This window comes from Glandiceps talaboti, chromosome 11, assembly GCF_964340395.1.
Source record: "Glandiceps talaboti chromosome 11, keGlaTala1.1, whole genome shotgun sequence".
NCBI lineage: Eukaryota > Metazoa > Hemichordata > Enteropneusta > Spengelidae > Glandiceps > Glandiceps talaboti.
In genome coordinates this window covers 14410993-14426346 of record NC_135559.1, presented here as the reverse complement: position 1 = coordinate 14426346, position 15354 = coordinate 14410993, and the positions used below count along the sequence as shown (strand labels likewise).

At 34.7% G+C, this 15354-nt stretch overlaps 1 protein-coding gene across 1 annotated transcript in view; it reads right to left on the bottom strand.

The window, feature by feature from the left end:
- LOC144442844 (galactose-3-O-sulfotransferase 2-like) overlaps positions 1 to 13898 on the bottom strand; it is a 42702-nt gene extending 28804 nt beyond the window's left edge. The window contains exon 1 of the mRNA XM_078132228.1: positions 13627 to 13898. Coding sequence (XP_077988354.1) covers positions 13627 to 13781 — 155 coding nt within the window. The 5' untranslated portion in view covers positions 13782 to 13898. The remainder of the gene's footprint in view (positions 1 to 13626) is intronic.
- Between the last annotated feature and the right edge of the window lie 1456 nt (positions 13899 to 15354).

The window sequence follows — 15354 nt, the reverse complement described above, 5'->3', positions numbered from 1 at the left end:
TAAGGACAGGTGGGTCATACGTCAGACTGTGTTCTGTTCTACACTGCAGGTGTATCAATATAAACCCTGGAGTTCATTCCAGGCTCTATGATGTACCATGTACCATTAGTCAGGAGACAGCAGAACACTAGTGTACCCCACTCTACGTTACACCGCTGGGGGAATTTGTACGTGACTGTTTCGCTGATTATTACGTACAGTCTCCAGTTTGTCAGTAAAATAGCCGCAAAACACACAAAAAGTTACATTGTTAAATCTTAAAATAATAACAAATTATGTCAACTAGATTTGTTTTCCATGAATCAATATATGTATACCACTCGTTAAAAAATACACTCAGGTATAAAGTGTTTATATCCGGTAATTAATTAATATTATATTTGGAGATGGCATGATTGATGGTAAAGCTATTGACAATCCATTTTTTGTGACATGAAGCAATTTGCATTAACACCGTCTTTATTTGACATTTTATCAACTTAATTGATATAGATATCCAAACAACTCAAACCTTTTCAAACAAAATTGCAAGTCATGTGTTATTATGTCAAGAGTAATTTCCCGTAGATGAAATCAACATTGTTGTTCATTTCAATTAAGTGAGACGAAATTAACTACTTAATGGTGTTCCATTCAATCAAAGTGTGCTGTTACAATTCGTCGTTTCTGGGTGATGATAGAATGAACCGCCAGAACCGAATTCCCTCAAAATCAAAGTGCTTAAACTCTTCAAACTTGGAATATAAAAGTGGCCATATGGATGAGGTTTGGGTATTTATTTCGGACTTCTTAATTTATAAAGCAATTTTATCATGGCTTCCAAATTGAACAATTAATGTGAAACAACATAGACAGTCTGTTTGTAACTCAAAACATCACAAAAGATTAATAAATGTGTAAAATGTATCGAAGAAACTCAAACACATTCTTTGTTGAAGTCAAGAAAAAAATTAGGTTTCTCCGTGCAAATGTTTGAAATATAACACAACATGATATCAAAATGAGGTTGTTTTTCTTAATTGAGTATTAAATGGTTTTACTGCACCATATATTATGTGTACAGCTTTACAAATACATTTACTCACAGGTGATTCAATAATGTGCAGGGTATCTATGATATTAAGAGTAAGTCAATTATATCTAACAAAATAGGTGTTTTTTAAGTTGTGGCTTTGAACCACAAACGATGTTTGATTACACTGTTTATCATTTTTATGACAGCATGTTATCGACAAACTCGACATAGTGTCAAACACCCATCATAAAGTCGTTATCCAAATGACATGATGAACTAACAAAAGTCAATAATTGACAGATCATATATTTTTTATGAACAAGATCAAAAATCCTCGGAGTATTCTTGTCAACTACACATATTCTTATAACGATACTGGGAAAATTAATAAACTGTTATTCGTTGATAAGACAGTTTTACTATTAAAATGACAAAATATGGAAAATCTATGAGATGATTATTAAGTCTAATTCCCCGTAGAGGTTATTAGAAATTTGTATCTGATGTGATTAGTATTTTTATCTTTCTATGTAAAAGGCCATCGGTATTTTTATTTTACTGTAATAACCTCTGTGGACTGTGTTTCTTCCCGACGGAACGACAACAGTCGATCCCTTTGCGTCATCGTTTTACGCATATACGGTAACACTCGCAGTGGGAACGGTAATAGTAGATAGTCAACCAAGTGTTCTGTTATTTCATACGATTTCCATGACTCGTGTACAATTGTTAAATCAGACATTCCCATGTTCCGGTGTTTAAAATTCATACGTTTTGCACGAATCGTTTATTTCAGGCTTTCTTTTGTTCCGGTGTTGAAAATTCAATATCTTTTAACGATCGTGTAAAATTGTGAAAATCAGACACTTATGTTTTCCGGTAAAAGTATACGATTTGCACGAATCGTGTAAAAATGTTAAATCAGGAGGTCATCAAAGTCGTGTGGATTTTTCGAAATTATGAAGCTCACTTTTTCTGTGTGGAATGATACAAATGGTTCGAATGACTTGTCACATTCTTTTAAGACACTTCTCTCACAACTTCTTTAGACCCAGAATTTTTTTAAGTTGCCAAGTTTCTATTTACTTTACATCTACGGTCGAGCCACCTCCTCCAGTCTAGCTGTGGGGAGTTTGTGTGTGGAAAACACATGACGTCCGTTGTAACGAATACCTCTAATTGGAAGTGAATGCATTACGTGCAAACTGAGTGATTCATTTAAAGGACTTCTAAAAACATTCCTACTTATCAGCAACAATGAGTAAGATGATCTGACACTTTATTGCGAAAAGAGAATTATATCATTGTAAAGTCACATATCGGTTACGTGTACCTAAAATTGGAAGTGAAAATTTGCTTGAATTGTCCCTCACGAGCAATAGCAGCATGGATGGTACATGGCTGTATCACCATTTCAAATGGATGACTAAAACGGTCAAAATGTCTTCTCTGTAACTAATTAGATAAACCTGCTGTTGCTCATAAATTCAAGGTTGTCATGAAACATTAAACTCTTGTAGAACCATGTGTCTATAGGGTAGAGCACTTTTTCTTCATGTTTTACTTTTGTTGCAGATGTTTAGGTTCCCAATTTTTACCATACCTTTTATATGCCTTCTGTAATTTTATTCATTTGAGAACCCCGGTTAAGACTACCTGTGAATAGTCAAAACGTTCGTTCTTATACTTAAAGTGAGCATATGGATGAGGGTCTGGGATACAAAACAATTTCATCATGGCTTCCTTCTTGAAAAATCAAAGTGAAATAACAAATGCCATGTGCTTGCTTTTAACTCAATAGATTGCTAAATCATAATGTAAAATGTTTGTTATTGTGCGTACAACGACACACTTTTTACACGTTTTAGCTTTTTGCAATATTACAAACACATATTACTTAGTCGATGTTGTTTCACTTTGATTTTTCAAATAGGAAGCCATTATAAAATTGTTTAAAATTAAAAATCCTAAATAAATGTCCAGTGCTCATCAATATGGCCACTTTAATGAGATTATATATTTGAACCAGCCGTGTCGTCTTGTATCATGACCAAAGTCAACCCATTACTCTCGAGACCGGGTTTCAAGTTCTTTTAGTCGTTGGTCATACTGTGGTTGGACTTATACTCGTATATCTAACAAACTCACTTTTACTGTCCAGTTCAGCTAACACATTATCAATCCAGTTTTGCATAACAGTTTTGAAATCAGCATGACATATATTACTTACTAATTAACTCAAACTCTAAGCTTCGTTAATAATATAACTTAATTAAAACTCTATACACCCGGAAAACATTGAAATTTAAAAATATATAATTTTTACATTTTACACACATGTTTTAAACATTTTCATTGGGCAGTGAAAAAGCAAAAAAGACATGAAATCCTCGTCCCCAGATCACTTGGGAAATATTTTCAAGCCATAATAACGACTTGCTATGGGATTAAGGACAAGATAAAGATACGAGAGCTATCAGAATAACACATCATCGCCGAAAACAGTGTATTAGTTTGACGGTTACTATCACTGTTATCAATAAATGACAATCGTCAAGTGCATCTAAGATTACAAATTTGTTTATTCATCACCAAACAAATTTTATTAGTTCCTGCTGGTCCCAATAGTACTAATATAGGATAATTTTGACACACACTAACGGGGTTTGCACACCACACTATAATTGGCAAACTTTTTTTGTACACTTAGTTAATTGCATACGCTATTTTACCATGATTATTCTATTCTAGTTAATTGCATTTATAGTTTTCAATCAAACAATTTCGCTCACAATCAGTTTATTAAAACGGGTAATAAATTTGTGTTTGTGTAAAAGTCAGTCTGTATGTCTATCATATTGCCCTCAAGCCTGCCTCTTTCTATGTATGTATGTATGTATGTATGTATGTATGTATGTATGTATGTATGTATGTATGTATGTATGTGTGTGTATCATGTGTATGTGTATTTATGTATGTATGTATGTATGTATGTATGTATGTATTTATGTATGTATGTATGTATGTATGTATGTATGTATGTATGTGTGTATGTATATGTGTATGTATGTATGTATGTATGTATGTATGTATGTATGTATGTATGTATGTATGTATGTATGTATGTATGTCCATTTAATGTTATATGGATCTTTCTATCTGTTTATTCTTCTATCCCATATCAATCCTGTGTCTATTCCTATATCTATGTCTAGCTGAGTATTGTGTCTATAAATCCATCCAAAACACGCACCTCTGACTCTGACCTGAGTGTTTGCCTATCTGGCAGGCATGCCTATCTATCTCCATATGTTTAACTACTTATCTATATATTCATCGCAGGCATTGATCCGGAAAACATCATTGTTTCACACATTTTCTGAATTTTAACCCATAACAAAAAATGTTTGGGTGATAAGAATGGATAAATCGGCAATTACACCTTTCTTTAAAGCATTAGCTCAATTACACCTTAACATTTCTCTCCTACCAGGGCTAGAGGCCCAGAGCTTAATTTGTTTTTCTCAAATTAATCCTCATATAAAAAATATAATAAACATATTGTGTGTTATTTTCGATGGTGGTGTGGGCAACAAACATATGCTGGTAGCAGTAATGAGAAAGAAATTTAGAGTATCATTTACTGTGCCTTGGGCTAAATTCTCTTTTTCTGTTACACTGCACGGTGTAATCAGCACTTAGTTGACAATTGTAGGATCGTGTTTAGTTAATGTCCCGTCTGTGACAGTGTCGTAATGAAAAAGAAGTATCTCACACAAACGATTCACAAGATGGTATTCGTTCAATGTCCGGGCTGAGGTTTAGAACAAAACAGAACTACCTATTTGATGGACTAGATGAAACATGTTGTAGGCGGTGGCTAATTTCTGGTGCTATGGTAACAGGCTTCACTTTTCAGTAAAATAAAACCGATGACCCCCACGGTTTCAAAACACTTGATAAGATAGAAAAATAGTTTGGTTTAATTTATATCAAATCGTCGACCGATTCGTAGCATACAAATATTCGTATACTTTAGATCCGATACTTGGTACTAGAGTCTGATATTCAAATTCACCAAACGCGTTGCATCGTTCCCGCCAGCAAAATCGCGATCGTGATAAGAGCAAATAAAATGCCAATTAGGCTGTGCAAACTGCATAATTTATTAAGTCAGGCTTCACCGTATATTACCATCCGAATGTTATTACCATCCGAGTGTTTTACGCTATACAAGATTGTACCATTTTAAGACATTGTTACCGTTCCAGACCATATAATTTCACTTTGGTTGCTACATACACATCAATGCTGTTTTATGGTACCTTCTTACATTTCTCTTGGTTAATATTTTATTCCTAGATTTGATATTAGAGGCAATGAGATGGAAGTAATGCAAAGAACGAGTTTGGACTTACACGAGGATTACGCCAATATCCCCTTTTAACCCTGTTTTATCATGACTTGGGAATATTTCGTGATTTTTGCTTCACTGGCACTTTCAGGAACGCATCAAGTTAATTTTCTGCTTGAGAGGAAACATGGGTTGCCACTGCCGTAAAGAGGTGATATATTTAAACGACAATTTACAGATCAGCGTTTGTTTCCATGATACCATGATTTCTGTCTACTTCAAGTTATTCTATTAGATTAAGCACGCTACGTTTTTAGTGTGACACTTTACTGTATCTAACGTTCAATATTAATCTGAGAGATGCAACGAAGCTTAAAGTCATTATTAGTTTTTTGCTAGATTTGGAGGTTTATGTATAATTTCTATTTGAATTTGCATCCTTAGTTAGAAACATTTTCCGCCCGATCTTGCAACAAATCGAGTACATTACATGTTTTCTCATCTACAGGATTATTTTCAAGGAGTCCAAAACCTCCTATTCTCCGTGACATTTTATCAGCTTTTTTAAATTTCACTAAAACAAAATGTCGGCCCCCCCCCCACCCCGTCTTTATTTATGCCGTCTCATAGAGAACACTTCATATGTTTATCATGTTTCTAAAGGAGACCAATAGAAACCTGAAAATGTTTATTGGAAAATTACTTAATTTGCGAAATCGAAGACATTCATTTTGGCAAATTTCTACTCTGGTATTAGTGCACACGGCCCAAATGTTTTATTACAAGCAAACACTGCTGTAGTGCATTCCCGAATAAGAAAGCTGAATCATTATTTTTTAAGTGGAAATAATTCGATCGCCATTAACCCCATACCGAGTTTTTCATGCAGCAATAATTCGCCCGTCGTGCTTTGTCCTATTCCAAATTCTATGGTATACACTCGTGTGAAAACCGATATTACATTTTCACAGACCCACCTGACGATATTTCTCATATCTCATACGCGCCATTTTTACAATTATGCGCGCGCTCCTTTTGTACTAAATTCGTTCTTCCAATCACATTTTACATTCAAGATTTCTTGTCTGTCAAAACATAAGCTTACTTTAGGTATAGTCGATGAAAATAAATTTCTTCAAAAATGGCGGGATTTGATTATAAAATTGTCAATTATCAAAATATACAACAGTAGATTATAGTCTGATTGACCTTATTCATATTTTCCCCAAAATGAGGGATTGGAATTATAATTACCAAAACATACAATACTAGATTTTCATTAAAACAAATGGTGTGATTTCGGTGTAAAATTGTCGTCTGAAAAATCGTTTCAAACCTCTAACAACAAATATTGGGAGAAAATGTCGTCTGCCGTTAAAAATCTACAAGGCGAACACTTAGACGTTTATAAGCTGTCTCGTTGCATTGCATCGTCCTGCAATAGGTCAATTGTTGATGGAGATGTATGTGAATTACATAGCATTATATTTCATTACTGATTTTATCAAACCGAGACAAAATTGTTAGATGGCCAAACGGTCGTTGAACCTTAGATACATGTATATTCACACCAATCTTTAACTGTCAGTCGATCATGCATTTGATAAGCAATGACGTCACACTTCGATACTCACTGATTTGAATGGACTGTCGTATCATGCTTGTACCCTTGAGACTATTTATTTCTGTCTACAAATGTTGGAGAATTCAAATTAACTTCTGTCTGCTTGCAGTTATGCTTCTTAAAACTAATAATTTACATACTTGTTTGTTTAGACTCTGTCTGTCTGTCTGTCTATCTGTCTGTCTGTCTGTGTGTGTGTGTGTGTGTGTGTGTATGTATGTATGTATGTATGTATGTATGTATGTATCATTTCTCGACTTGTGAGTTACAGAAATGTATTACTAGTACGTAAATGTTTTCATGAATAGGGAAGTAAGAGGGGATGCAACGATGCTAGTAACAGAATAAGCTACTAGTCCCTGTTTCAAGCGAATATATAACCAACGTCCAAAATAGGAAAATCAATATTTAGTTGATATTTCACATGGACAATAAAGATAAACAAACAAGACACTCTTTTTTCAAAATTATATTACAATCACGTTTATTTATATTTCATCTTAAATGCCGGCAACTTTAAAGTGTCTATTAAAGCTTATTGGAGACCATCTGTGTGCTCGATCGAAAACATAGTGACTGTGAAAATCCCAGTTCTTGTTCTTCGAGAAAAAACCTGGCACATATTATTAGTCTAACAACGTATAAGGCATTCTGATTTTGGAAATTGGTCCCAAATGACTTCCCTTCCCACGCATGCATTTTCCTCTCGTTTCTGAGACCACGGGGAAAACGAGAATAAGCCACGATAAGAAGGTTTGATACCCGTGCACGCAACTACACATTTACCGAGATGAGAGTTTTAATTAGCCAAGACAAGCGACATACCCTCGTTGCCCCAGGAGTATGATTTATAAAAGAGTAGTTGTGAAAAGTCAATAAGGGTGTTACGAATGTTTTAGAGCAGGTGGTTTTGGAAATAATGGAATTTAATATTGTAAATCATTTCGTAACCTTGGATTGGCTTCTTATCTGTGAATTGGAAAGTCGAAAGATATTACGTAATGCAGAAAGTGTCGCCTTTGATGTTCAACGATTTAGACTAGTAGGTGTACAGATCAGAACAAACTGTCATTTCTTTTGATCGTATTATAGATACTTCATTAAAGCGGCACAAAGTTGAGTTTATATAAAACTTAATAATACTTAAATAAAAACACAGTCCAATATAATGTTAATCTCGATCCATTGTCTTCTATAACATTACAGTTGTCTCCAGACATTGTTAGAACAGTTGATTGCACGGTAGGACTTCTCTGAACATGTTTGGGACGTATAATAAATTGCATCATCGGATCATTTATAAGTTATATCTTAATACCTGTTTTGAGTTCAGTCAATTGTAAGTGGTGGTTAAGTGTGCTTCAGTAGGTACATTAATGTGAGTACCTTTTTAAAAGGCAGCAAAAACTACGCCTAAAAAAACGTATACACTCAGCCCGTGCCCCTTTAAAAATTAGTTAAACGTTTTACGAAAGTCTTTTGATGAATTCCAGACATTATCCCAGAAGACGCATTTCTGTCTTAATTGAGTCCAGGATTTTCAAACGAAGTCGACGTTTGATTAACATTACCCCTCATCGACAGGACTCCTTTCAAATCCCCAGCCGCAACAGTATCAAAGCGAATACAAATTTGAAAATTTTATCACGTCGAAACAAAATCCCTAAATGTTTAGGTCATATTTTAGTTCATATTTTACATCGAAAACAACCACTATACATTGGTGAACACACACTTGAAACTATGCAAGCACAGTGATAAACAGAGTCACAGGTTGGAACAATTGAGCTTCATGATATTAAATTAACGTAAAGCTATGATTTTGTGCTAAGGCCTAGCAAAAAAATTGTCTTATTCCGTTTGCACTCATATAGGTGGGGTAGGTAGATTTTTTTCATATGCGAGTGTCTAGTTCAAGTAGTTATGTTTTCCGGTTTTTTTCCACACGGTCTCTGTGTTATTGGTTTCTTCTCATCAGATGTACAGCAATTTCAGATTAGAAGAACACTTTTATATTGTCTTTTTAAATTGATGTCAGTATCCGCATCCACACTATTTCTGGCGATATTTTACATTCTTCGCAATTTTATTTTTTATCGAGTACGTAAAAAAAAAAACGTTTAGGATCGGCGTGAAAAACTAGATGGGTCGGGTAACCACATTTTTTTATTAGGCCTAAGTAGAAATACTGTAGACGTTAAGCTTATAGACAGTACAGGTTGGACACATATTTCTTGACCAACTTGAAAATTTACTTAATGTCAAACTCACTAAAATAAGAACATTTCATTTATGTCAGCGTAATATGCAAATGTAGGCATCGTCCAAACAAGTCTTGTCAGTTTCAACAGGGAGGTATAAACACCCTGGTTTCAATAAGTCCCGATGAGCACAGAACCGTTCGAAATTTGGTCAACAGTGAATTCGTACTTAAACCTGTGTGATTCTTCCAAATTTTATCCGTTTTTAACAATTACAAAACAAGGCTGTATAAAACCAAAAACACTATTACATTTGAATTTAAAAAATAAAAAGATTTTTATTTTTGTTATATTCCTGTAAAGCTATATATCGACGCAATTGCAAGATTTCATACAGCAAGCGTGTGTGTGTGTGTGTGTGTGTGTGTGTGTGTGTGTGTGTGTGTGTTTGTGTGTATGTGTGTGTAAAACATTTGAAGTACCCTGAATTCAATGAAAGGTCTTTGCATGTAGTGTTTTCTTCCACCTCGTTCTAGATAATGGGTTTGCTCTATATAAAATTAAAGCTGTCACGCACACTCCCTGAGGTGATATTTAATGTGTTAAGCTACACGAAAGGGGCAGTATCGAATATATCTTTATGTCGTTATGTTTCTAGACGATAGACGGATGCCATTTCACCGGGAATGTCACAGAACAAACACCGCAATGAACTGTGCGCAACAAGTATCACTGAATGCTTTTGACTTTGAGCTGGGGGTGTTAAATCCTTTAACACTGCCCCCCCCCCCCTCATGCAACCCCGTGGGTTCTTCATAAATGTTCATATCAAGTAAAACATTTTGACGTTAAATATTCATTGATATTCGTGCAACAATACCAATCATCAAGTCTACAAAATTTTATAATTTTAACCAATATTTTGAACGTCAATTCAGAACTAAGGGTTATTATAGTAATTCAATTTTTTTTAATTTGAATGCGTAAAAATACTTACAAAGGAAATACAATTTTTCATGCAACACATTTGGCGGGAAAGAGCCCCTTTTTTAAAGTACGTACTTCAGTGACTCCGGTCTAAAATGACGTCAGGTTATCACTTCTGAACCAAGATTTCGACACATATTCAGAAAATGATACTATTACAACTTTTTTAGTCAAAATGTAGTTATGTTGTATTAAGAATTAACAGCAGGCGAGAAATTTGGTCGAATAAATTATGGCGGGAACAATTTGATATTATCAAAAGACTGAGCTGCAGTTGTCGGGTACATGACACGTGTGGTGGAATTGATCCTAACATAGCTTTATGTGTTCTTCATTTAACTAACACATTCTCTAGGTGACAATGTATAAAAGAAAGCGAAAGCCCCGTGTCGTTTCCATGGAAACATTGCAGTTATACCGCCAGGAATGTAATTCCAATGGCATGGCTCCGAGTGCCATTCATTCGATTTGTGTCGCTCGTCATGTTTCAATACGGTATCTTGCTGATACACCCCAAAATGAGTATTCGTCTAGTAGTACTGTGTCTAGAAATAATAAGTAAACCATAAAAATAGATTTTTCAAAAGGCAAAACAAATGAAACAATGAAACCAACCCAAAACGTTCAAAAAGATAGTTCAGTTAATTATCTTATTTAGATCACATTTTTTTTCAAATTTCACAGTAAAATGGATATTAATAACTGATACGACATTAATTAATAATACAACTAGGTAGAAACCATATTGCGTAATCCTGTAATGAATTTAATTAATATCACAAACACTTCCTGATTGAATATGCACCAGTATCAATGCATCTTGATAAGTAGGTTAAGTGATCAATTGTATCGTTTTAAGTGGGTTAAGTAGTCATTGTGTAAGGTTTAACAAAATAGTGAAATTGAGGAAAACACGACGTTTAGATAGAAGAAGGAAACAAATAGTTAAATAGCGACATAGACAAGACAAAGGAGGATCATACACCTTAGACATCTGTTTCATTGGAGTAACTTCTCGTGTTTGGAATTACGGGTTTTTTTCGCGGAACTGAGAAACGCAATTTCTTCGGCAGCATGTTCGTCTTTTGGTATGTTCTATGTAATCGTGTATCTACGTGACGTCATCTGACATGCAGAAATCAGCAATGCTAATTTTATTCAGTCAATTTATGAGCCTAGCAATATAAATCGTCATATGTATATACGTACGTACGTACGTACGTACGTACATACATACATACATACATACATACATACATACATACATACATACATACATACATACATACATACATACATGGTGACATACATACATACATACATACATACATACATACATACATACATACATACATACATACATACATACATACATACATACATACATACATACATACACACACACTCACTCACACACACACATATACATACATACATACATACATACATACATACAGACAGACAGACAGACAGACAGACAGACAGACAGACAGACAGACAGACAGACAGACAGACAGACAGACAGACAGACAGACAGACACACACACACACACACATACATACATACATACATACATACATACATACATACATACATACATACATTCATAATCCGTTGTTCTATGTAGATAATAGAAAACAGATTGTCCATGTGATACTATTGTTCGCGATGCTTTGTGGTTCACCCCGTGACAACGCTCCTGAAACCAATACCTTGCCTATCCATCAATTCCAGATGACGCGAAAGCCAATCTAGTGCAATTTCTGAATAAATTAAAACGGAATCCGTTTGGTTTTAATTGATATTTAGTTCAATTAGTAATACCATCTGTATTACAACAACGGAGCCGAGCCTTGGTAATTACAACATGCACGGATCTAAGCAGATCGACAAGGCAGACAACAACTACGTGATGTCTGAACGGTATGCATTTTATTCATCGGCGACAACTCCTTGCACTCGTAACTCTTCGCTGTTTTTTTTCACACTCTGACGGGCACTTGTGGATTGCTGCAGATGACAGTTTCTTTCTGTCCCATAAGTGTCTGCAGTGTCGTGAGGATGAATCACGAATGGAAAAGTACGTGAAAGTATGAGATAAATACACATTTTATAATTATATCGGAGAATATTGTAAATTTATACACCGATGTGATTGAGTTATTTTAATCGTAGGATAGACATAATACTGATACAATAATGTATTTTTAAAATGGGAAATTATTTTTAAAATGTGAAATTACGTGGATATTCTAAGCAATATAAGATTTTAATTGGTTCCATTTCGGGGAGAGTCAGAACTCAAAATAACGATAGAGACAAAACAATATTTAGGTAGAAATCGGCATATTATGAACACATCATGTTAGACAAAGAAGCAGGGTAACTACACGACGATGGATTTTTTCAAATATTTTGATAACCCCAAAAATATGTCACAAGGCCATTTTTATCATATCATAATACGATTCAAGATATTCTAGTCGTTGGAATGACACAAACATGTCATTGTAATTGGAAACAATAATAACGTTCGAGAACAGTGAAGTTACAGACTTTGCTCCTTTAAGCTTTTAATTTCATTATTTTTGCTAAATTCTCCGAGGTTTTGATAAATTGAACCTAAATTGACATTTTGACACTTGTTGGTTAATTATTTCGTCAAAACTCATATATCTGTTTATTTATGTGTGTGTCTTTGCTGTTCAGTTGCTCTGTCTGTTCGCATTTTTGGACAAACGACATAATTTTTTGTTCGATTTACTGATTTGCTGCGAGTTTTTCCGCTCAAAATTCTATTTAAAAATATTGCCCAGAAATTTTGCAAGACAATGCTTAAACTAAATCTTAAGAGTCACTTCATGCACGGAAAAAATCTGTAAAAAAATAATAATTTCCGCTTGAACATAAATAATATTATTAATGCCAAATAAATTTAGAACAGGTGCTTATCATATTCTACGCTCTGACAATCATAGACAGTAACGGGAACAATTATCGGGGTTAAATATTACGCATTCTTTCCCTATAAAAAGCTTAGAATTGAAAATCCGACCTGTCGATCGACTTTCTGTCACAGACAATAATTCAACGACAAAAACACAGACGCTGTCTGTAGAGCGGAACGTGCAATGCTTGCATATTCATTCCTTGGGCTGAATTATTTCAGGCAAATGAAAATCGTTGTCTAGTTCGCTTGGATTGAAACGATTCATAAAAACCGCCCAGGCATCTAAAATTGATGACCGTTTGAACAGCTGTACAGTAGTTATACACAGTGTGACTTATATTGCGAGTTGAATGATATTAAAAAAAGATATAATTAGCAATGTTATTCACTTGAGCGTGTTGTTAATTTAAGCTATACGCAATCGTTAGTGGATAATATTCCATGCATGTTATAAAAAAAGGGAGTGTTAGCTATTACAGTTAATATAGACGTACCTGAAGAATTGTGGGGACTGAGGGTCGCTTCTGGTAGTATTCTGTGGTAGGAAAGTATACAAACCTAATACCAACACACACAGTAAGGCAATCAGGATTTTCCACCTTACGTTCGAAGGGGACGTGCTTTCGAGGAAACCGTTCGCGGTAGTCATGCTGCTGACGGATACTGTGTTGGAGTTCACGTGTAACAAATGGACGGCAATCAAGAGTCATCAGCCACTGCCCGGGATGTCATCACAAGACCCGATGTAACTCGACAATATGTCGTGTGTTCAAATGCTCCAAAACGACTATTTCAATATGTTTATATATTCCTCGCGATCTCTGTTTCTGAACACATGTAGGCGACAATCACGTGAATGGCGGCGGTAATCACGTGACCAGAACTTATGAACGAGCTAATAAAATACTCCTTAGTTCCCTGATTCTGCATTAAAATCTTTATCATAATTTACAATCTAATGACTCCTTAAGTTTGACAAAATTAGTGTCACAAACATGCAGAATAATATTTTCCCCGTGAGAGAGAAAAGTGCATCCCGAAGCAATGTATTTAGATTTAGCGGACATTATTCATTTATCAGCAAACATGTCTGGTCACACGTTGACCGTCTGCTTTTTTTTTCGCGCCCAAAGTGCTAGCCCCAGAAGGTGTGTCGATCAACTTGTTCTACCGTGTCTTTCAACCAGCCTCATATTCACATGTGATTTAGTCAAATTTTAACCAATAATTTTAATCAATATTCTCACTCTGTCCACAGAAAAAATTACGTTGTACTGGTATCAAATCCTAAAACAGTTCACGACAACACTTTTCAAAATGAGAAATGGATGAATTGAAATAGCAATCCTTTAACAAATATTCTGACGTTTCTGGGTTACTGCCTAGCGGGTATCAAATGCCATACGGAGATAGATGAAGGCGGGGGATGCATCAGGTCGATTATTTACCCCCACCCCACGTCACCCCATAAAAAATATTGGTTTGTTGGTTGGTTGGTTATACTTACTAAACCTCATAAAATTCTGAATCTGATCGTGGGATTTCTGTTTGCGATATTTAAATATTTATTCTAAAGAGGATGCTATCTCATTAATGATAACAATACCATCTAGCATTAAAAAGTATTACATCAACTCGTCACTTTGTTGTCGTAAGCTAATTATATCGTTTTGAAATGAAGTGATTAATAACGTGGAAATTGAAAATGCAAATTGAAGGACTCAAGCTGTGTCATGGGATCATTAGGCCATGAAAAGAGTTATTTGTGTATCAATGTGTTGCTATTATTATGATTATTAATCAAATTATTCATATTTATTCGAACACTAGTACAATAATGACAATGACAATGACAATGACTTTGAATTACTACATCATGTATGTATGTATATATGTATGTATGTATGTATGTATGTATGTATGTATGTATGTATGTATGTATGTATGTATGTATGTATGTATGTATGTATGTATATATGTATGTATGTATGTATGTATGTATGTATGTATGTATGTATATGTCTGTCTGTCTGTCTGTCTGTCTGTCTGTCTGTCTGTCTGTCTGTCTGTGTCTGTCTGTCTGTCTGTCTGTCTGTCTGTATGTATGTATGTATGTATGTATGTATGTATGTATGTATGTATGTATGTATGTATGTATGTATGTATGTATGTATATATTATCTATTCATAAGACACAAGCAACATAAAAAGCTTAGGTCGAT